The sequence below is a fragment of the Macrobrachium rosenbergii genome, chromosome 14, assembly GCF_040412425.1.
Source record: "Macrobrachium rosenbergii isolate ZJJX-2024 chromosome 14, ASM4041242v1, whole genome shotgun sequence".
In the NCBI taxonomy this organism is placed as follows: domain Eukaryota; kingdom Metazoa; phylum Arthropoda; class Malacostraca; order Decapoda; family Palaemonidae; genus Macrobrachium; species Macrobrachium rosenbergii.
In genome coordinates this window covers 16,901,717-16,927,024 of record NC_089754.1, presented here as the reverse complement: position 1 = coordinate 16,927,024, position 25,308 = coordinate 16,901,717, and the positions used below count along the sequence as shown (strand labels likewise).

The 25,308-nt window shown below is 35.4% G+C and overlaps 1 protein-coding gene across 14 annotated transcripts in view; it reads left to right on the top strand.

Moving 5' to 3' along the window:
• Positions 1-25,308, top strand: part of LOC136845736 (uncharacterized) — a 466,679-nt gene that overhangs the window by 416,169 nt on the left and 25,202 nt on the right. For 8 of the 14 annotated variants that reach the window (XM_067115959.1, XM_067115958.1, XM_067115957.1 and 5 more), the window contains 3 exons: positions 733-883; positions 7,912-8,112; positions 23,896-24,094. In XM_067115959.1, the coding sequence (XP_066972060.1) occupies positions 733-883; positions 7,912-8,112; positions 23,896-24,094 (551 nt within the window). Of the gene's footprint in view, positions 1-732; positions 884-7,911; positions 8,113-15,662; positions 15,689-23,895; positions 24,095-25,308 lie in introns of those variants that run through there. The other 6 variants (XM_067115962.1, XM_067115961.1, XM_067115965.1 and 3 more) reach the window with 2 other exon arrangements.

The following is a 25,308-nucleotide window of genomic DNA, read 5'->3' as shown; positions in this document are numbered from 1 at the left end:
AGTAGTTAAAGACTTTTTAATTTTGGCATTTTTGAAATTGCTTTACAAATAAATATCAAATTTTCCACTACAGGGTATCTCCAAAGAGAATCCTGTGATGAAAATGCTAAATTGTTTCATGCATGCATTTAGCATTTATTGTGAATTTATGCACCATATTCCAGTATAACCTTATTGTAGGTTAATGCTTCTTTATCTGGTCAAGTCTAAACATTCTGAAAATACAGATACAAATATGTGATTTTTTTAACTAATTATAACTATAGGAAGGTATTTGAAACTGATATTGCTGGTAATTATAAAAATAGCATGGTTTTATTGTAGGTGTTTTGGTGCAGCTGTGTGTTACTTAATGTTCTGTTATTCAGTTGAGAAGATATTTTCATAATTAGGTTATTATTATTATTTTGGTGGGCTTAAAAGCAGTGCTGCATTGTTAGCCACACACTCTCGAGCAGTCAGTGTAATTTTATGTAATGTTAGTAAGTTGAAGCTTTACAATAAGCTAATATCGATAGAAGTGTAGTACACTATCAGTTTAGGGGGATGTGAAACAATTAACTTTCCAAACATAGTAAGGTTTTTCAAAGAGATTTTAAATTGCAGTTACTGTACTGAATCAATTATTTTTTCAGAGTTTGGTTTTTATTTCCTGTATTTAGCCATGATGTTGTAATCACATGTACATTGCAACTGAAAGCACAACTTTAACAAAAATTTTGAATTTTACAGGGAAGTATGTATGCTCATGGTCGTCGTGGTTCTGCCCCACTTTTGAAACCAGAAGAGTTGTGGGGAGGACTAAGAGGGGGAGCTGAAAGGCCAGATCAACATTATTTATCTACTCGGAGAGGCTCAGCTCCATCTCAGCAGATTCATCATGGTAGGCTAGTTTTATTTTATTTTTTATATTGTATGTGTTGTTTGATGGGAATGTGTCTAAAAGATCCTTATGTAAGCCATGGCTTAAGAAGAGAATGTTAAACTGTATTAGAAATATATGACTGAACTGAATTGAATAATTAAGAATGGAATAATATGAGCATTAAACAATATTACATTGTTTAAATTATATACAAGAGGGCATTTGTGTTTATACAAAGTAAAAAAGTTTTCTTATGCTATACTGGCCATAATAATGCAGTCGTAATCAGGAACCAAATTTTCAGAAGCCAATAAAGCTTTGAATCTTCCTGTGAGGTGCTTATCCCTCACTAGAGGAGGCCCCCTTGCTCAGTAAGTCACCAGTGTCATTGCTGCCTCAATTGTCACATGTTAGAGACATGCATACCCCAGGTATTCAGGAACCTTCTCATCAATTTTGCACCCTTTTGATCAATTCAGTATACTGTATTGCCTTTTGTAATCATACTGATGTCAGGACCTGTGGATAGTGCATTTGCCATTACCAGTTTATTTAATTTTAGTATGCATTAAGAGAAAGGGCATGGTGTTTTGTTAACTTAAGAATGCTCTTATTTTGAAAAATGAACACACTTTACACAATGGACAAGCTATATAACTCCAGGAAAAAAATTTGTGAAATGTATTTTGTTATTTTATGAAATGTTCAATGATAAATATTTTACTGATAGTATTCCTATGCATTTTTAATGAGATTATTAATTTGCTTGGAAGCCTAATTGCAATTTGTTGACTGATTTTTTTCTTAGTATATTTGCACAGATATAAAGTGAATTATATTTTAGCTCCCACTTAGCTAGTTGGCTGACCATATACAGTATGTATTAAAAAGTCACAAAGTCTGTGGGGACATTGTGTAAGGAGCACCTCTGACAAGTTAGAGACATGATTGTTGAGTAACATTTGCTTCCCACATATATATCTGGGCTCACTCATACCCTAGCCACTTGAACCATAGGATGGATGATGAACACTAATAAACTGCAGGAAAAACCTGTAAGTTCACACTTCTTTACTGTATGAATTTCTTAGTTTATTATGGTTGTTTAGAGAACCTTCATTGACATGCATTGCATCATTTGTACAATAGCAGGAGAAACATCATAATTTGTCAGTTATGATGAGCTGTAAATTATTAGATAAGATCTAATTCATTTTATTCAGAAACATCCTGGGGACCAGCCTTGTGAGATTTAAGATTTTTAGCTTGCTGGTTTGCTTAAACCATCTATTATAATTAACACAGGGGTTGCCACCTTGACAAAACCATTTGGGTGGTTCTGTCGCAATCTCTAGCTTCCGACACTTTACACCCAGAAATATATTACAGTTCTACAGACCAACAGAATGGCCATTATATTCTTTTGTATGATGTAATACATGACTTCAAAAATCCATGATAGTTCTCTGTACTAGGAATACTATGCAGATTCTTATAAGGTGATAATCTAGATTAGTAATAGAGTTTCTTATCATCAATAAGGAAGACTACAGTACAGTATTAGATTTAACCTAACCAGTTCTTTAGGGCTTGGTAAATAGTCAGACCCTGAGATCTGGTTTTATTTACAGATCTTACCTTGAATCAATAAAGTTCATCCTGATTTCTACAACAGTTCCAAATGATTTCAGAGCTGTCAGGATCATTTCATAATCACAACAGACTGGTAAATCTTCAGTATGGAGCATTCTCAAATTTTTCACACAAGCTGGCTATGTTGAGGATTTAATTTTGGACGAAGATTTCTGAGAGAAGTCTGTGTCCTTGCTTGAAGTTGTCATCAGTGAAGCATGGCTAGAGGGTCCAGGGGAGGGGAAGTCAGGAGGGGGATCATGATATTTGTTATTACTGCTTTTTGTCAATTTATTTTTGGAGAAGTCATCAACATTTGTAGAAATTTCAGTCTCCAAGGTGGGTGCAGAGGTCGTCATCTGTGCCAGAACAGCACCATCAGAGAGTCCAGGGGTACTCGAATCCTTATAAATGCTAGACATAAAGATTTGAGAGGGGTAAAAAAAAATAATAACAAACCTGAAAACCTTAAAAAGATATCATCAGCCTTTCATGGGGTTTATTTCTCCATCAATGGCACAAGTGAGAACTGACTTCCAAATGTCCACGTCCCTACCCTACCCCACAGGGGATGGCACAACATGATTATAGTGGCCCAAGTGTAAGCCAAACCCGCTTGCTAGGACCGAAGGTATTACGAGAATACTATCATCTCCACTCTAATCGTGTTATGGGCAAACTGGATGGAATGCCAAGAGTCCTATCCCCAGAACCAGACCCCCCCTGGAATCTGTGGTCCAGCCCTAAAGAATAGTTCTGCCTGATATCTCTCAGGTCCGAACATTATTGGGCAGCTGATGATTCTACCACAATTCCCACTATTTAGCTTCGGATATAAACCGAATCCCAGTTATGATATCCTTTCCTGTTTATCAGGTCCATTCCTGTTTATCAGGTCCAATAAATTTTAGCAAAAGTGGAAAATTCCACAAAAATTAATTCAAAGAAAGATATAATGGTATATGGGACTCTTGGACTCAAACCCAGGAACAGATTACTGGGGTTCATCATGTCAAGGTGGTCCCAAATCGATGTGGTTACCTTGAAGACAACCTTTCTCTTCTAGTGTTCTTTTTGTTGCCATAATGGCAATGTTTCATGAATTACCAACTAATGTCACTCACTCCGAGGACTAATCATTGGTTTATATAACTTATGTGGTCGACTGTAAGCAACAACTAAATTCTCTAATCAGTGAGGTCATGGCTAGTTTTGGTCTTTTAGTCCTACTTGATTTTGTTGTGTAGGGAAGTATGTCACCACCTCTGTGCTGTGGAAGTTCTCAAAGGAAATATTGAAAGAGAATGCTGTATTAGGATGGCGTAATCTGCTACTCTTCAGGCCTATGAGCACACTTTATGAAAGATGACTAGGCACTCCATTTATAGGGATCACAAATAAGACTTCCAGAAACACCATCTTTCTCACTCTTGGCTAAGAAAACTGCAGTACTTATATTGAAGTTGATTATTTGAAATGCACAAGACTTGCTGTCTTCCAGAGGGAAGTGCTAACAAGGTCATGGCATTATTTCCATTGCTCATATTCTTGATTTTCTGAATCTCTAAATTGGAAATATTAAAATTTTGATATTATGCAATTCTGAGTTCTCACTCAGGTCTCCAAGGTCTTGTTGAAGTCTGGACTACCCAAGATGGAAATGTTTTATTAGGTTTATCATTACCTTCCTGTTGTTTTATCCCTGCTTTTTAATCACTGATCATGAGATAGTTGCGTTGTAGTCTCAAGATGGAGTAGTACCATCTTGATCATATTGAGTTACAACCAGGTGATGCAGCGCCATCTTGCTGATATTGAGTGTTGTTACAGATTGATGCTCTCACATTATAATACTATGCTATTTAGCATATGCAATTGATAATGCTGAAGACTGGAGATGTTTACTGATAAAGATTACCAGCTTCAATAACCTGTCGTTTTATAGAATGCTGAACAACTACAAGCATTGTCTTCTACCTAAGTAGTGACTAAGCCCAAGTTAAATATTTTTATGTTTTGTTTTGGCCAAAACAAATTTTAATCATATTTAATAAACAGTGTCATTACCTCTGTGGATTGCCCTATTCCTAGGCTCCCTATGACCAAGTTTTTTTGTATCTAAACTAGCTTATTAAGGCAGCAGTGATGTTATAAAGTAATTATTATTATTATTATTATTATTATTATTATTTTGTTGAATAAATTGGCTGCATTTTGCAAATTGGTTTTATACTGAGTTTTCTCAATTCTTCTAATAATTCTCTTTTTCTCCACATCAGTATTAGTCAGTAATTGGCCAATGTTCATATTTCGATGGATAAAACAGCGTATTTCTTACAGCAGAAATTCTTTATTCAAACCAATACAGCATGTAACTGAAACCTGGGATGTAAATCCATAGATTTTCCTTATGGTATTTTCAGTGGTATTTATTCTTTTTTCTTTTTCTGACATCTGTCTGGTATTTCTATACTACTCCTGTCTACATGTTGTGACCAGCTCGATGGTCATCTTCTGGACATTGGGATGAGTCTGGAGACACAGGGCTCTCATGGCGGTATATATAGGGGATCTCGGATCTGGTCGATTTTTCATTGACTGCCTGAGGCGATTCTCCTCAGGCAAAGTCTCCTCTGGCACAGTGATGGTTGCGTGCACTCTTGCGTTTGTGCGCTGGAGTGCACACTAGAGAGTGTATTATTAGGAGGGTTGCTGCCCGCAGATGGACGCCTGGTTGGTTCGCTCATCCGCGGTGCCAGTAGGTGCCACCCTTCTCACTGACGTTGGGAGGAAGGTCTCCTGTATGGTATTGAGACTCTGCTTCTCTCTCCCGATGTGTAGGGCCGCCTATGCCTCTTGGAAGCCCTACACATCAGGAGAGAGAAGCTGAGTCTCAATACTACACAAGAGACCTTCCTCCTCCCAACATCGGCAAGAAGGGTGGCACCTACTGGCACCCCGGATGAGCAAGATGAGCAAACCAATCACGTCCATCTGCAGGCAACAACCCTCCTAATAATACAGTCGCTAACGGGCATTCCAGCGCACGCACACAAGAGCGCACACAACCATCACTGCACGAGAGGAGACTGCCTGAGGAGAATCACCTCAGGCAGCCAATGAAAAATCAACCTGATCCAAGATGAACGCCCTGTGTCTCCAGACTCATCCCAATGTCCAGAAGACGGCCATCGAGCTGGTCGAAACATGTTGACAGAAAGAGTATAGAAATACCAGATAGACTTCAGAAAAAGGAAAAAGAAGAAATACCATTGAAAATAACGTCAGGAAAATATACAGATTTACATCCCAGGTTTCAGTTACCTGCTGTATTGGTTTGAATACAGAATTTCTGCTGTAAGAAGTACGCTGTTTAATCCATCGAAATATGAACATTGACCAATTACTGACTAATACTGATGTGTAGGAAAAGCAAAGAATTAGAAGAATTGAGAAAACTCAGTATAAAATCAGTTTGCAAAATGCAGCCATTTTATTCAACAAAACTTGCCTCAGAGAGGGTCTTCTTCCTTCATATTATTATTATTATTATTATTATTATTATTAATTGCTTGAATAAGACCACTAAGTCCTATTTTTAGATGTGTGGAATTTGTGTGGAGAATTTACCATTAAATAAGAAGTAAAATATGTAGGTAGAGGTAAAGAGTAAATGGAAGAAAGCAATGCAGCTGATGCTGAGGTGACAGTGCAAAGAACTTTTTAACACATAAGGCACACTGTATGTGGTACTGACCTAGTGAGTAGGGGGGTTCCCTATTTTAATAAGGGATACCAACCAAATTGGAAGACTTGACATGTCTTCTGTCGGTTGATGACGTGTCAGCTTACCATGTTGGCAGAATAGCATGAGTAATTTTTACTTTAGCAATCTAAAAATATTTTATAAACTCATATTGGTGTTATATTGTAGGTTGGGATTTCATGCAGAATGCTTTGGGAGTGATGGCATTTGTGGAGTCACAGCATGAACTCCTTTAGTTACAAAATACTTAAAATGTATTGTATGGATGCTTAATGTATCCCTTTTCCTTAAAAAAAATGTAAATTCCAAATCTTCTTTAATGCTGGCATGACACAATAGCCTTTTGTTATTGGCATCAGTTTAGACAACATAAGTATTACCCACCATAAGTATCCCTGAATGAGTTGGGGTTAAAGTTTCCAACAAACACAGTTTTCCTCCATTGTATATCTTGCACAATTGCAGAGAAATTCCATAAATTTAGCCAAATTACTGATAAATATATCTGTGCTGCAGGTTATTAGTAAGGTGGTTTATATTCAGAATTTTAGGTTAAAGACCCAGTATGAATTCTTTCTTGAATTTCAGAATAGAGCTTAATAAAAATCCAGAGATTAATCAGTGATTTTTATATGGAAGCCAAAGGGATAGTTACCTTTCCATCACCTTTGATTGTGAAGTATGAGGATGGAAGTATTTGATGTCCCCACTGATTGTAAAATGTTTTTTTCTAGAACTAAATCTTTACATTGATGAAATCATTATTTTGTCTTACCATCACAAAGACTTCCTCTACCAGAAGTAGAAATCTCGATTTGGATTACTTAAAGCCACCATCTTATTCCTCTCACGCAATGCATTTTTTTTTACAGATTTGTTTTGTGTAAGAAACATAAGTAGAGTAACACTGTTTAAACTGAAACATTGACCAAGATGATATTCTGGCCCAGTTTTAGATTGGATTTTCATGGTATTTCTAATTATTTTACTTATGTAATCAGAACAATTATGTCTTTATTCTGATATTCACAAGACAGAACAATGTCTTTATTCTGATATTCACAAGACAGCATTATATTGGTCCCTTGTTCATTTGTCAATTTGTTATTAAAATAGATATTGTTATTTATGTTGTTAAAAGTTTAGCCTTTATTCTGTACAGTATTTGCAATTATTGTAATTTCACAGGAACAATTTGTGGTATATCCAGAAATGAATACACTTTTATGAAGTAGATCAAAAAAAGCCAGGACCACTCAAAGTTTTAAGTTTACAAGATTCTGTTTATGTACTAATTTTATATATAAAAAAAGGAGATTTGAATGAAAACAGAATAGCTAATGGCGACAGTTATGCAGTAAAAAGAATCATTCCATAATACATCCCCTAGAGGGCTTTGGGTGCTAATTGAAGCTCACAACTTCAGTACTGTACAATATTTCTGAAAATGTCCTAATTTAAAGTGCATCTCAAGAAAAAGTGGATTTGGATATGTAGATCATCACTTTGTTGTGGATTATAACACTTTTAATAGCCAAAAACTTGAAATAGTTAAAACTGCTTCTTAGGTTTGGTATTCATCATTACACTATTTACATACACAAGGGATTTTACTGTTTAATCAATGATTATGACTCCTTGCTTATAGGGCATAGAATGCTGAAACTTGGGCATGCTGGTGGAGGCTTGCTTGGGTCCAGTGGTGGTGGTGTTGGTGTTGGAGCTTTAGGAACTGTTGGTATTGGAAAAACTGGCAACCTGCCCCCATTGAAACGCCGTGCTTTTCAACAATCGCTGAATCGCACTAATTCCTTCTCTATCCTTGAACCTTTTATTGCTTCCATATCAGGTATGATTGTTTTTCTTTCCTCAGGATTGTCAAATTGCTTGCTTTGTCCTTAGATGCAACTAACTAAAAGTTTGACTACAGACTACTGGCCCAACATTGGTATGATATTTGAAAGTACCCTCTCCCATTTTCCATCCTTGCTTAGTCTGTGAAATTCCCTATCAAAACATTTTCATATTTTTGTTGTGCTTCTACAATAAGGGTAATAAATTTATCAAATGCCATGTATGCCATGAGGTGAAAGAATAATATGGGATACTGATTTTTAATTACAAAAATTGAAATTAGAGAGGGATGGAAATTATTTCAATTTAAACTAGAGCTCCAGTAACACTACATAATAAGTGTAGGCTCTGGATATCTCTGGGTTTCTTTTTACCTTCTCAGAATTTTAACAAAATAAATTTAAATATAGTAGTCAGGCCATATTTACTAATATGATGCACATTTAAAACCAAACGTAATTTTTGCTGCAATGGTCTGTAAATAGCAAACATACTGCAACTTGGGGGATGGTAATGAAGGCTGCCCCAAACTGAGATTGAAAGTCAGAAATTAAAATCATGATTTATATGGGAAATTTTGAACTAATCAGGTTCATAGTTTGATGCAGTACGTTGACAATACAAATTTTATCCACCAGGTTGTAAATGTAAGTTACTGTTTACCTTTTGTTAGATTAATATCATTAGAGACAGGAGAGGGAATCTATTACTAAAGGTGTGCATTTCATTTTTTTTTTTTTTTAGAGAAGCCAGCTATGGTTTGTTATCATTGAAAGTGAAGGCAACTGTCATTTCAGATGTTTTTCTTTATAATTTGCAATAGAGGATGTTTTATTTGGTTATGTAAGAACTATTACAAACCAGTTTTCTAAACAGTGGCACCTCAACTTAGTGGACAGTTGGAGGGCCTGCCCCTCCTGGTAAGTAATGAAATCATGAAATCCATTAAGTAACAGAGACTGGCATATAGCCTACTTACTACAGCACCCTTGAGCAACTTGCTTAGCTTATAGCATACAGCAATTCCGTATAAAGTAATTAATAGTCTGTCCTTACTTGTTTTTTTTTAATTTTCTTTCAGTTTAAAATATGCAAATCATTCAGTTTCAGAGATATATACAAAATGAATTGCTTCTAAAAATATCTACAATACAATACTGCAGAATTTAGCCTAAAAAAACATAACTGAACATAACTGATTTCAAAAGTTCTAACTACCTACCAGGTATCCTACCAGGTATGCTTACAAGATACGTAAAATGCACAAAAATATTACAAAATGATAAAAGACTATGAATATCCTAACATGATGAGACTCTGAATATACTAACACAATGCTTGTGTAAGTATAGACAAAATATAAACAAAAATGTATTTAATATAGCACAAGTCAATCAGACTACTAATGAGTATTAGACGTAGCAAACATTTTGTGTAAGATGTTAGCAAGGCTGCAGTGAGGTTGGGGCGACAGTGGACATTTTAGTCAGACTAAGAATCATTGGATTCCATTGGTATGGAATGGAGCAAACAGTGATGTCACAAATTCATGCAAATCCTCAGAGCTCATGCATGCACAATGAAACAAGGAAGCATGGAACTGTTTAAACTTTCAGTTAATATTGTAATATTTGACTTAATATTCTGTAGTACACATACAATGCAATTATACTTTTTTTAACAACAGATATTTTAAATTCAGAGCACATGCTCACGCTATGAAACAAAATCACTTTTAATAATATTCATGTAAGCTGTTTTTATATGTTTAACAAGGATGTGCAATAGTGTTATTGCCCGTTCAGAAATATAGGTACAGTACATATACTGTACTGTATATGCATGCAGTTATACTATTTAACCAAACATCTCAAAATTTCTGAGCATGTCATTGCCTAATGAACAAAAAGTGATGCTTTCAATTTTAAAAATTGCTTTTTAACATTGTACAGTAGGTATGCAGTATTATATTATGTAACTATATTGTACAGTGTAGTTAAAACTGTTAACACACCAGAGAAAATAACCCCACATACTTGACTAGCAAAGCCAGTAACACAAAAGTACAAAACATCTTTCTTTTTTATGCTATACTCTACAAGACACCCAGTAAATAACAAAATCCTGTGAGTTGAGGTGCCAGTGTTCTGTACACTAAGAAATATGATAGGACCCTCCTGAATGAAAATTGCTGTTTTTTAAATAAAATAATTATAAAAAAACATTGTTTCATAGATGCAACTCATTGACTTATTGGGGGCTGTCACTTCTGTACAGAGTGGTGACCACTAAGAATATATCAAGAAACATGTTTTGTTCTTGTAGGTTGCAAAGATACAGTATACCATTCAAGTAAGGTTTATGCCTCAATGCTTAGCTTCATCTTATTTTTTAAGCTTTCCCTTGAAGTGATATCTGCTTCCAATCAGAGGGGAGGGTGGATGGACGTTGATATATGGTAGTGTATTTTTATTCAACATATACTGTACAGCATTTTATTAGGCCTAGCCATTTACTTATGCAGACAAGGTACTGTAGTACCTAGAGGGCAGTCCTCTAATTAGGATGATGTCATCTGGTAAGAAATTACTGAACTGGAATCAATCACATTGCCAACCTACTTAGAAGGTGTAAGCTTACATAAGACTGCAGGTCATGAATTAGGCATCTTTGGTTTGGCATGATCTGACCCAGAAGCTAGAAGACTGGCCAGAGTCAAGATCATGACACCCACCTGGAAAGACGATAGTATACTGAGTAGCAATCCTGGAGAAGTAAAAGGTGGCCTGGCACCTTCGTCTCATTGCACTTTGCCGTAGAGGAAAGTGACTCTGAACGTATGCCCTTTTCAAACATGGCATTAAGAGACTTAACGAATAGGAAAGTGTAGACTACTCAACCATTTGTCCAGAAAAGGGACCAACAGCTGGGCAGTTTCTTGTGTTGAGACCATGAAGAGATCCCTAAGGGGTAATCCCAAACAAAAAATCCTCTAAAATATGGGATGTAGGAATCAAACAGAAGTAGTGACCTGGTGTCTTTAAGACCACAATATGATGTGGCAGTGAGGGACAAAATGAAGAGTGATAGTTTTGGGAAGGAGGGTGTAAAGTGACAAGCTGCAAAGAGTAAACACTTTAAAATAATGTTACTATGTAACCACCTGATTTTATTTTTCTAAAAATTCTGCATTGTTGATGTGTCAGCTTTACTGCTTGCTAATGAATAGGCATTTTTCATTAAATATGAAAGAAAGTCTCTAAGCCAATTCAAGCTCACCAGTGAGCCACTGGAAAACAAAATAGACTTTTATTTTTAGGTAGTTTAACCAGACCACTTCGAACACTTGACAATCATAGCACTGACCAGAGTGCCCGGTTGAAAACTGCAGTCCTCTACCCAACAGAGTTTGTCTTGTAGCACTTGAAGGTTAAAAAGGTACTGTCAGTCCACTGTAGGCATTACTTAAGGTTCTTTGCAGCGTCCCTTCAGCCCCTAGCTGCAACAACCCCTGTCATTCCTTTTACTCTGCCTCCGTTCATATTTGCTTTGTTCCGTCTTACTTTCCACCCCTCTCCTAACAGATGTTTCATTGTGCAACTGCAAAGTTTTCCTCCTGCTACACCTTTAAAACCTTTGTACTCTCTATTTTCCTTTCAGCGCTGAATGACCTCATAGGTCCCAGTGCTTGGCCTTTGGCCCAAATTCTCTATTCCATTCCATTCCATTCTGGCATTTTTGTAGAATGCATAATCAAAAATAAAAGTTATGCTGATAAAAACTGATGGCACCACAGACTACCATTTCTTAATCGAAGGTTGTTTTTCCTCCAGAAAGACACTGATAATGGCTTTGAACTCTTCTATTATTAGGTAGGTTGAACCAGAGTAGATGCTACTACTCATTCCTAAGTTTAGGGGCACTGTAGTTGGATGAGATCTGATTTCCATATTTTGATGTGGAATCCCTGATTGTTACACAAATGGAGAATGATTACATAATTGCCAAAGTATCTCAGTGCCAAAAGTCTTTGTAGTGTGACCACATAATTGGAACTGTGTTCCAAATGAAGATTTTGTAAGTGGGTGATGGATTGAAAAACCTGAGTCTGTTTCCACTGTGAAAGGCAGTCTGCAAAATGAAGCATATGAGAGGTCTCGGATCAGTAGCTGACCTCCACTTACTGTAGGCTTTCTATTTTCATAACAGATGGGAGAAAGGTATATTGATCAACCAAAAATTTTAATGTTTAAGTATTAAGTTCATGTGAATGACTCAGGTTCTGCATTTGTGCAGTTAAGAGTGGTGAACAATCAATATCTCTAACTATATAATTTAAGTGTTTGATGTGCAATATCCATACAAATGAAAATTATGTTAGCTAAGAATTTGACCTTACAGCTGTTTTGTCAGAAGTATATTTTTCATTATCAGTACATAACAGCTAATTGGATTATTACATCATTAAGTCTTGCAATTTCCCCCCCCCCCTCCCTCCTTAGGGATTAGGCATCCAGTTGAGCTTATATGTATGGACTATTTATTCAAAGAATAAACATGTACTCATGAACATCATAAACAAAATATATGGAACTTACAGTACACAAAGGTTTGGACTAATCTCTTTATACTGGCAACACCATCTGTGTCTTAACTGCAGAGTTTTTCTTTTGAAGAAACAGTTTTTACAGCCAAACTATTGGTAATCCTCAAATGTATAATTTAGTGATGAGAAATGCTATTGTAGCTCTTTAGAGCTTTTGCCCTTAAAATAGGCAAGATCAGTAGATAGTGAAAGAAGGTGCATGCAATTGTCACAGACTGAAACTGATTACTGAAACAGGGGGAGAGAACTTTGGTGGTTCACCTAGCTTAAAATCTCTCTCCCCTTATGGAAAATTTCATCTTGATGTTGATATATCCAGTCATCCACCGTTATCAAAGCACTACACCATAGTTAAAAAGTGGTTTGTAACTTGCATCAGTTTTTGCACAGAATTTGTTGCCAAAATGTATGATGGAATCAGGGCTCAAAATAAGTAGTATCACTCTCTGTTGGATAATATTACAAATAGCCATTAATAGAAAATGGAATGATTTTATCAGAAGTGCTTAAAAATATCTTTTGTCTTAAATTCTGATCCATGTTTTGAATTTAATTAGGATGAGTTTAGTGATTTTAGTCTCAGGAAAGTTAATAAGATTTTGTGTGTGACTATGAATATAGTATACAGTAGTGTAAATTTCATGGAGCATTTCAAGTTGCAGTGTATCACGTGAATAAATATATATGGAATATAGTGGACTCACAGCATTCACAAGTATGGTAATATATAGTTTTATACCATGTAAATTCAGTAAACTGAAAACTTAGCTACATAATGAGAATTTCTATAAGCGTTTTAAAAAGTAAAATGGATTAAGAATTTCAATTCCAAAAGTGTTTGCAAATGGTTAGTATGAGTACAGTACCTTAATTATATTAAAGGGCTTTCACCCATATCCTGATCCTGAGTCCAGGTTTGCCTGTCTCATAGCAGCTTTGTCAACATGGCTCCTTGCTAACTTGATAATGTATACCCATAACCATCCTTGTACTTTTTTGTACAGTATAGATGTACGGTACTGTATTCCATCTGTGTATAATTTTGCTTGGCTTTCATTTGTTTTTAATTATGCAATATAGTTTAGTCAAACATTTTGCAATAGCTCTATTTTTGTACATGTACAGTTCCGGACAGTTCCACTGGGTCCAGTTTCCCGAGTGAGAAGGGTTTGTGGCAGGATTTGTATTGGTAGCCCTGAAGGTGTGTGTGTGTGGCCATTTAAGTTATTGCCTACCAACTTAACAAATAGAGGGACTGATTCCATATCAGCTGAATACAAGTGGATTATGCGTAGTCTAAGCAGGGCATTAAATTATGCCATACCTTACTTCGAGCATGTAATTTATTAAATTGCCAAACATCATAAACAACTTTAAAAAAATTTTGTAATTAGTCTCGTTTTCGACAAATCAGTAACTGTGTTCAGCTTTGTTTGTGCTCTCTCTCTCTCTCTCTGTCTCTCTCTCTACATAAACACACAAATTAATTTTATACATTTTAGCGGTACAGTATGTTTCATATGTCGTCATGTAATGCCTCTGCATAATTATGATGCACCTCTTAAAATGATTTTTTTTTACTGTATAATTTAGATGGAAGCACATCTTTGATGTCAAGATGGATACTGAATGGACTTTTAGAAGATACACTGTAGAATCTAGAGTTATAGTTCTTCAAGACTTCCTAAACTCAGCTTGACCTGGCCCCTACCAGTATCCTAGGATTTCTTCCTGAACGATAAGATATTGACCATGGGAATATCATTGAAATCATTTTAAAAATATTAACTTTATGCTGTACTGATAGTAATACAAATAACCATGAGGCAAAAACAACCTTGTTCTGACCTGAATAGAGGGAATACACTCCAGAAGTCTTATACATGTTTTTGTACAGATAAGTGTGGCAGAATTTCTCAACGGAAACCATTTTTGGTTGTCGCCTATATTCTAGAAAATCTTTTCCCTTTAAGGAAAGTTTATTTTTTTTTTTAATGTATAATACACTAAAAGTTAAAAGTTCTAAAAGTTAATTAAATGATGCCTTTAAGACAAAACACTGGTGAAATAAATTCAAACCAACAGACAAAGGATTGAGGAAAATAACTGAACCAAAGTAGTTTACAAATATCATTACACCTCTATACATCCACCACTACTCAGCCACCATCTGTATGAAGACTACCTTTCTCATCAGGGCTACCAACACAAATCCTGCCGCAGACCCTCTTGCTCGGGAGACTGGACCTGGTGGAACTGTATCAGTATTCATTTACTAAGGATTAAATCAATGATTTCATGTGTGCTGTATTTCCAAAGGGTGCTTTACATGTAATGGTAGGCTTATACTATACTATATGTTAGGGAGTGCATCTTCTTACTTCTTAATATGTTGTGAGTCCATTATATTTACTGGTCTTTGTGTTTTCAACATAATTGTCGGGTTTGTTGTTTGTCAAGTTACACATTGTACAATTATGGTGTGAAATTTTTTTAACTGCAAGTATTCTATTATTTTGAAAGCGTACAGTACTATCACAGCTTATGCTCACTTTTATGTATTTTATACTTTTTTAAATATATATTTTTGATATTCAGGTACGATTATAAATGTTTTAGTGTATACTGTACTTCCAACAAAGAACTATATTAATATTAGTTTGCCCAATGCTACAAGATTTATCATCATTTTACATCCTGTAGTAAGTACTGTGTAAACAAAAATGAGATTGCTTTAGGATAAGTAAATCAAGAGTATAGAATAACTTGCAAATGAATATTGGTAGTTGTGGTCTATTTTATCCCTCCGTTGAACTTTACAAGTGAAATCTGAAAATTTGACCCCCATACCAGATATTGGTCCAGATAGAATGTCCCTTGTTAAAGTTCCCAACACCAAATTCAGTGACAGTTCTTCTTAAATGTTTTATCCCTCTCAGGTGGGATTTGATCTAACAAACATTGGATTTCATGTCAAGCACTGTACCATTGAGCCACTGGAGCTCAGAAGAGAGAGAGAGTGAGTTAATGAGGTTTTTATCACACATAAGGCAAAAATACTTCTATTACACTGGAATGATGCTGCGTATGTGGATATGTAGCAGATTTTTCCAACACTACAGTTATGCTGTGAACTGCTCAGTCAAGCAAAGAGGCACAGGAAATACATAATAAAGTAACCAACCTCCAATTCAGTGTTTTTCCAGCATTAAAGTCCTTTGTGCCAAAGTGGCTTCCTTGGTCAGTAGTTTTGCACTAAATTTGCACTGAGTTACTGGTTGGTTTCTTTTATAAACTGGTTGGTTTTGAAATAGTTCAACATAATTTAGACTTTTTATGCTGATGTTAGTTCAACATATCTTGTGAGAACTAATAAACAGTAAGGATCAAGTTCCTATTTGAGGTTTCAAGGTATATGAAAAAGTGTGCTGTACATTGCTTGCACATTACACAGATGAGGTGCATTTTATCGTGAGAGAAATCATAGTCTTCCAGCATTTAACTAAGTTGTAAGGCTTCAGGATTATAAATTTTAGAATAGTTTTGACATATCTAGTATAGTAAGAAAGTGGAACTTTCACAGATCAGGGGAACAGTATCAGTTGGCTTTTGGGGAAAATATTTTGATTCATTTATTCAAAGGATAATTTTTTTACATTTATCATAGATCTAATATGGTTGACTTGAATTGTTGACTTATTGTGGTGAACCTTTGCATAGACGACTTATTGTGATGAACCTTTGCATAGACCCCAAACCATCTTGACTGGCAAAGCATTGAAAATTAATCTATTTTGGCCATGTATTGTATAATATAATTGAAATATTCAAACACCCTAAAGAAAACAAAACATTTGACTTGGGTATTTTAAAAAGTAACAATTGAGTAGTGTTCAGTACAGTACCCTGTACTATGATAGTGTTAAGTGTAGTAGCATGAGGGTAGACAGAAACCTTTGGGTAAACCAGTAACATTTCTAAGGTGTCTCAGATACAGATACTGGTGAAATTCAGCCACTTGGGGAAATACCTGTGACAAGTATTAGAAAAGCAAATTAGAACATGAATTTTAACAAGATACTTAGAAAATAAAACAAGAACATATAATAAAAGTAAAAGCAAGATATATAAAAATTCAGCTTAATCTTGAATTAAATTTTGCCACTTGCAGAACAGTGTTGCATTGAAGAGATTATGGAAAAGCAGAGAAAAGAGGTGTACCCTGTTTTCACTCTACTGCATTTTAAAGTATTAGATATGAATAAGAGAGAAATGGGGATAATGTAGGTCTAATAATGCAGCATAAAAACAAGTAAGCTTTAGTCATCAAGAGGTTCTGATTTAGATGTAAGATGATGTTAATAACATAGTTACATTGCTTTAGATCTTTGATATTGAAAATATTGAATTCATCTTCTGTATACAAAACATGATCATCATAGTTTTCCCTTGAAGCTGACTCACTGGATGTCAAAAGTTACGGTATTGTTAGTACCCTGGTTACATTCCTATAAATAGAGCTAAATGTTGTCAGAAAAAATTAAAGAATTTTAGTATTTGGAACAAAAATGTGCTGAAGTTGTAAATACACATTAACTTGGGAATACAGTACTAGTAAACATATAAAGCTAATCATGTGAACCATGCATGCATTTTTATTAAAAAAAAAAATTGTGGAAGTAATTTATCTAAAACTCTTGATGGATTATTAAGAAAATTGTTTATTTGCAAATACATGGTTATTGCACAGCTGGAACCATCCTAGTGGTATATGAATCATAATTATTTGTTAATCATGATTATTTGGCAATTCTCTCTAAAGTAAGGAGGAATGACAGTTTCATACAGGTAGTGTTTCTGTTTATGGTATGGCATTGTAAAACACCTAATCCTTCCTTCTTACTGTTGTGTGGTTTGTGCCATATCCTTTTACTGTCAACCTTTCTTGTTTATACAGTACAGTATATGTTTTGTGCTGTTATTGTTAAGCATTGCATAATTCTGTTCTTTTGATTGTTAAGCTTTCACCAATTGTAAGAACTCAGTGGCAAAGAATTAATAAGACTAATATCTAATTACTTTGTTTAAAGTGAATATTTTTCAAACTAATACTGCTTTGTAGATACAACTGTTGCCTTACTAAAGCCTATCACTAAATGGAGGGATGACCAAATAATATTTTTTAAAAATCATCGTCCTGTTAGGGAGCGACAGATGCATCTCAAGTGAGATATACCCGCACTCGTCTGATTCAATGAGAAGCTTTGCTGTGGAATTATAGTGTTTGCACCAAAGCACAGATTAAGGATGAATAATCTCATTGGAAGACAATGATTATATGTACATAACCTAAAATATTTTAAAATTTGTAAGTAACTGTATGAAGTACAAACCATACCTTTACTAGATGTGAATATTTCCAGTTAGACACAAAGGGAACTGAAATAATGATCAGCTCTGTAATTAGGATGACAAGTCACATGAACAACAAAGACCATATAATATAGCCTACACTTTAACATTCAGGGTGTTCCAGAACCAACGGTAATTATTTATCATTTCTGTATTACAAAGACCTTGTAGCATACAGTAGTCTTCAATTGAACATTCAGGATATTTGACAGCCAGCAGTAATTCATGGTTACCATTCAGCCTTAACAATTTTATCCAAGTAATTCATCACTAAAAAGGTAGCTCAGCAAAAAAACCATTGTAATAAAATAGCTGACCAGTAAATAATTGTGACAAGCTGAGGGACTACTGTATTGTAATCTATCATAAATACATTTTGTAAACTGCAAGAATATAGGATATAAAGCACATACCAGTACAGCAAATAATATTGGATGATGGGTAGATCAGTTAAGGTCGAAGAATGTTTGTCTTGGTTAGGAAGGCAGGATTATTGAGTTGAGATCCACATATCCAACCTGGGAGGGTCATAATATGCTTAAAGGAACAGTCTGAAACGGATGAAATGTTCAGAAAAGTAAGACGAGTGATGAGGTGAGATGTAAGAAATAGATAACTTTTTTACCCTGCCGGTGGCCACTGGACTAAAAGAAACCCTTGTCAAAGTGCCAAAGTACTGTATTGTGGAAAAAATTCTTAAAGCAGAAGTAAGTTGTGCTTGAATGGTGCTGCCATAACCAATGTCCAAAAACTGAGTTTTGAACTTGGTGAGAGCAATCTTCCAAATGGGTTGAAAAATATGAATATTTTAATGCCTTTACTTCAAAAAACAATTTTACTCCAGTAAACTGGACAGTGAAGAGCTCAGAGAATGGTGCAGTGATTGGTGGTAATGGCCTCACAGATATGATAGTGGAAGTTTTTCCCAGATCACTGACAGGATACATGACACACTAGACCTTAAAGGAAGCTCAGTACTGTAGCTAAAAATTCTTAGGAAATGATTGAACAATCCAGGAACCGTCTTGGCAACAAGGTCTAGAGGAAAGTGCTGATCAACTAACAAAGGTTTCAGTGCATGGCATTAGCTGATAATCCACATAATTATTGGTATACTCTGTTGACATAGAATCTAAGAGGAGTTTTTTCATATCCAAGTCCTGCAGATAAGCCTTCTTAACATTTTCCCATCCATGTGGTTTTTATGGCACACTATCATCAGCTTATGAAGGAAGAAGGGAACAGTTGTGATAGTACATATAAGCATGGAAAGGTTGCATTCCCCATGTTGAAAATCCTGAAGAAGAACTTGTGACCCAATCATGTAGCTCTTAAAAGTTTGATGATATTGGCTTCAAAGGAAAGGTGGTAGGAGTTGAGTGACTTTACTCATTTATTAATTTGAATATGCCACCCATTTGACCAGGTACAGTTTTGTGCCTTGTGTGCAACTCTCCCAGAAGAAAGACTGCAACCTCCCAGCATAAAGATACAGAATCTCCTAATTCTAGTGGAATATATTAGTATTAGGTGTATGGAAGACTGGGCCTCAGGGGGTGGACTTGCAGAGAAGTTTCTGAAAATTGTGATAAGGTGCACACAGCACATACTTTACCTACTTAAAGTGATGAATGGCACAAAAGATATTTGGAAGTTTTCTATCCAGAACTGACCCTTCTTAAATTACTGAAACAGGAAAGGCAGAGAAAATGAAAGCTTTTTTTGAGTGCAATATGTCTGGAGAGATGTGCATCCACTCACTGATGAGATTGGTGAATGAACTGATAAATCCATCCAACATGTTTTATCTGTTTTTAACAAGGGTAATCTGTTAAGTGTGTTTTTAACAAGGGTAATCTGTTAAGTGTCCAGAGCAGAGGCAGTGGAGACAGTACTCGGTGTCAAATGCTATCTATCATCCTTTACCAGTAAGAAGTCTAGAGGTAGTGACTTAAAGGTATCACCCTAGAGATTGTGATCCTTTAGCTGCCAAAATATATCCTTCCTGAATGTAAGGGACAGATGTATGATACTCTGAAGAATTGGATAATTCTAATGTCTCAAGAAGCAGGAGTAACCACATGTACTGGAAGCCATGTATGACTCTCTTTTTTCTAGTGAAAATAGGTGGTCCACTGCTGCTCATTCTTAATTGTTAAATATGGGTAGAATTTGTTTTTTTTTTGTGCAGGGCAAAAGAATAGAGGCATGTAGAGACTAAATGAGGCAAAATTTCTATTCCTTTGTTTGGTGTAAATTGAATTGTTGCATAAAAATACTGGTGCAGTAGTGGCACTCGGAGACTTAAGGGATTCATTTTTGCACTTAGGCATTGATTTTCTGAAGGGGTTGACCACACCTCAGTCGTCATGACCATGATCTGAATGAAGACTGGGAAGGAGGCCAGGCTGTAGAATGTTGATTTAAACTAGAAGACTTGGGTCCTCTCAATTAGATAAAGTAATTTTCGGAGGATAGATAAATCCAGCCGATAACTTGTCCTGAGGGTTGATAAAGGCTTGAAAGTCTCGTTACCTGATGAACTAAAGAACTGGGGAGACAGGTTCATTTGGGAAAAGTGTTTGCTGTACATGGGAAAGCTCAGGTCAGTCACTGGCTTTCAACCATTTGAGGTTTTCTTGATCATAAAAACTTGACTGTGGTTACTTGAAATTAAACCAGAAACTTATTTCTATTGTTAGTTTCTCTAGCATGATGCTGACCCTTCAATCTAGGGCATGATATTACTTTGACCTTGTGAGGTAGGAGATGAAGGCAGCCAGGCATTAAGGCAATGAAGAATGGTCTTTCTTAATGAGAAGACTGTAACTGAACTGCAGAAATTGAGACTATCCAAGGCTCTGCTGATATCTCTTAGAGATGAGGACCTGAGCAGATATGCCTCCATCAGATTTTTCCATCAAATCTCCTCTTGGATGGATTACTCTATCAATGTTTTGAGTAGAGTAGAATCCATATATAAAATTAATGACCATATGTCAAAGGCTTAAAGAATGTCATCTCTAAAAATAAGATTGCATGCTCACCCTGACTACAAGAACTTTCAATATTTCTATAGGTTGGTTCATCCTTTCCTTGTAAACTGACTCTGACTTGCAAAGCAATACAAGTTATGTTGCTCAACAATCAATTTGTTAATCCAAAGTATACTAACCCACAAAAATTTTTTTATTGCTTCCTACAAGTCTCATCCTGACCCACCACAGTCAACTACAGCTTCCTACTCTCTCAGGTAAGAGAGAGCCAAGACACGACTTTCCCAAAAACTCTGCTATGAGATTAATATATATGAAAGGATATATTAATCTCATAGAGGAGGTTTTGGGATAGTCGTGTCTTGGTTCTCTCTTACCAGAGAAAATAGGAAGCTGTGGTTGACTGTGGCGGGTCAGGATGAGACTTGTAGGAAGCAATAAAAAAAAATTTTTGTGGGTTAATATTCTCTGGATTAACAAATTGATTGCTGAGCAAAATAACTCATATTGCTTTGCAAGTCAGAGTCAGTTTACAAGGAAAGGATGAAGCAACCTACAGAAATACTGAAAGTTCTTGTAGCCAGGGTGAGCATGGAATCTTATTTTTAGAGATGTCATTTTTTTATGCCTTTGACATATGGTCATTAATTCTACATATGGATTCTACTCTACTCAAAACATTGATAGAGTAATCCATCCAAGAGGAGATTTGATGGAAAAATTTGGTGGTTCAGTTGCTGACAGGGCATGTGTAAGGAGTTTGCATGTTTAACTGCTTCCTGGGAGGGTAAGAAGTTTGTCAACAAGTTAGGAAGGTTTAGATAAGAAATGTCATGAAGCAAGTCAGGATGAATAATATGTCAAATATTATCAATTCAGTTGGCTTCCATGACCCATTGTACAACTTCAGAAAACTTCAAAGGAAATCTAATCCAAGTCAGGGGGAAGATTCTCAGGTTAGTGGAAACCAAGTACTGTATTTCCTCTTAAGTTGTCTTTTTCTTAAGAGATGTTGAAGGAAGAGAAGGAAGGTGCTTTTTTATGGGAGAAAGAAGTACAGTACAGTACAGTATTGCCATACAGAAGGAAAAGAGGCACTTCCAGGGAGTGGTCACTTTTTCATAAGTATTGTAGCATGTCCCTGAGGGTCAAAATTTATTAGGGGAAATAAGCGTACTGGAATACTCTTTAGCAATCTGTAGAACAAGCACAATCATTGTTATGACATTTTTAGTCATCATTAGAACAATTTTCCATTGTTTGAAGGCCAGTCATTAGCAGAACAATCAGTATACTGATCATTCATGTCATACTTGTAACTATAATAGTAAAGCCTCTTGTACGAAAGGTAACATTGTAGTTTAAAATGTTGCTTTTGTTAGGTGTTGGTTCATCCTCTGAAGAATGTTAAAAATCACAAGACTAAATATTTGTCTAACTTTTCAGAAGCTGTTTCAAAAGAATGATGTTGTTTAAAGAATAAGAGTCAGTTATAGTAGAGTTAACTCTTGTAGTTGAATTGGGGTAAGATTTGGTCTTTTGGGGGAAACAGGGAAGAAGAATAGCAGGAGTAATTAAGTGATGAAGGAGGTTTGTGCTCTATGCTTTGAATATTTATTGTGAGTGTAGATGATACCACATGAAGAAGAAAACTAGAGAAAATTGCTGAAAAATCAAAAGGAGAATAGAGATGAGCAGAAAAAAAATCAGTTGAGTAACAGTGATAGAGAGAGAGAAGAGTAAAGTACAGGCCCAATAAGGAGAGAGAGGGAGGAGCAGGGGAAGTAGTAGAAACACAAACAGAAAGTTGCAGTGTATAAGAGGAGAAAGTGAAATGCAAACATTTCCCCTAAGGCCCAGTCTGATCTGTCACTGAACTGATTTAGTGGAAACAGTGGGAAGGGAAGGTTGAGATGATGATCTATAGACAGGAAAAAGGAGATAACTTGCGCTGTATCACACCACACACAGACGAGAATGGCGGCCTAATAAGGAATTAGATAAAGAAAGTGAATTAAAATTATAAAGTGAAGCTTTGTCACTTATTATGGGTGGTGAGAAATTGGGTTTTATGAATCACTTGAGGGGTACATCTCACCCCTTGGGGTACAGGACCTTCATCTTGGTCAAGTGTTAGACATTCATCCCTTTACATTGAAGTGATAAAGACTCTAGTAAGGCATTGGATTGTACTTCATCCAAGTGTGTATGTGCATGCTTTTGTTAAAGAGTGCAGTATGCAGGTATAATGTTTTATGTGAATATTTTTCCTTCCATTGTATTTTACTATTTTTTATCTAATAATTATTTTGGTGTCACAGTTTTGAATAATTTAATACAGAAACCTTATACGTACTATATTATAATTTTTCTTGCAGTAAAGTTACTAATAATTATTCTTTCTTATTGATCAAGAATAGTTTGTGCCAAGCATTTAATTGTATTTCAGTTCTTTAGATTTTTCTGCTTAGAGAAATTGTTAAAAAAATTCAGTGTTAAGACTTGAAATCACATCTAAGAACAGTTTAAAATATAATTTTATAAATTTAATCATTCTTTGCATTACTTTAATAGTGGTTAATTCATTAAAATAGGCACCACAGAATTTTGATTTATTGAAATAACACTTTTGTTGTTTTCTTTAAATTACAGGCATTAAGTAAATGTTTGTTTCTCTCATGAAGCGCTTATAAAGTAGCAGTTCATATTTACCTTCCTGTATAACACTTGCACCTAACAGAATAATTACCTCTCACTTTGACAGGGTCAGAGAGTGAAGCAGGTGCGGAAGTTCCTGAGAGTCCCTTCACACCCCTGACATCAACAGAAAATCTTCCATTTTGTGACAATCCTTTCAGTCACTCTAGATTGAGAGGTCGTAGAAGCTCCATGCCATTTGACATTTCTGGTTGTATTGATGTGAACCAAGATCCCGCAGTTGTAAAGGATCAGCCAGAAATTCGGTGAGTCAGAAGCTGCTGTAAGCCTAAAAAAATTTTGTTTTACATTACGGGTTTCACTTTGTATATCTTCCTGTAAATGATGCATTACAGATCATACTGGTAATGAGGTTTATTTAAAAAAAAAAATGTAGTCTTTAGTACTTTAAAAAAAGAACAGAATACATACTGTACAGTGCAAGTGTAAGTACAATTATTACTGTATAGTATTTGGAACCTTCGGAATACTTTAGACATAGACACTAGCACTCTTAATAATTAGAAATAAGTTGCCTAAGCAAATAAATAAATGTTCAAATTAAACTTTTGAATATACCAGTAATTAAAGTGTACACTTTTTGGCATACACTAAACCAGCCACCTTTGCTTCAGCTAGTTGGCTGTGTTGCTTACTGTCCCTAAGGAAAATGCCACCCATTTGGCTGATGCTTTTTAATTGTAGCAGCAAAGTAATATGAAATTTAATATGCCTCATTCTTGTTTTCCACGTGTTAACCTGATTAGTTGCTTTTTAACTCTAGAAATGTTGATGACATCAAAGGACATCATCCATAGGAAATGAAGAAATTAACCGTAGATATTTTGACATCAGGTAGCTTTGGATGACCATTTAGTGTGTTGGGAGAAGGTTTAACTGTATCTCCCATGCAAGTGGGGGCCTGTCCAATGAATTATCATTAATCCTGTCCAAAATGGAGGTTTTAAAAAAATTCTTCCTTATGTTATTTATGCCAGTAACTGGCATAAATAACATTATCATAATTATAAAGATTTATTTTACTTTTTCATGTTGCAAAAAGAATTCATAAATCTCCATTATGTTTTTTTTTATTTTATTTACAAAAGTTACAGGAATTTTTGTTATCTGCTAATTTTGGCATATCATTCTGACGATACACTTGCTTATTTATACATTTTAAAAAATTCCAAAATAAGGTATGGTTAAAATTATTTGGCTTCAAAATGACATCAAACCTCTGTCATGAAAAATTTACTGACAGCAATAAAAGAAATTTATCTTGAAACTCAAGCAATGAACCCGAACATAGTGTCCTGGTTCCACAGATAAGTTTTGGACTTCCCAAAATCTCAAGGGTTAAGAAAATTTTACTTGAACTTGATGCTTACAGAGGTGTAGACACTAATTATGCTTATAGTTTGTTTAAAGACTGCCGATTACATAGCTCCTGAATTGTCTGTTATTTACATATGTTGGA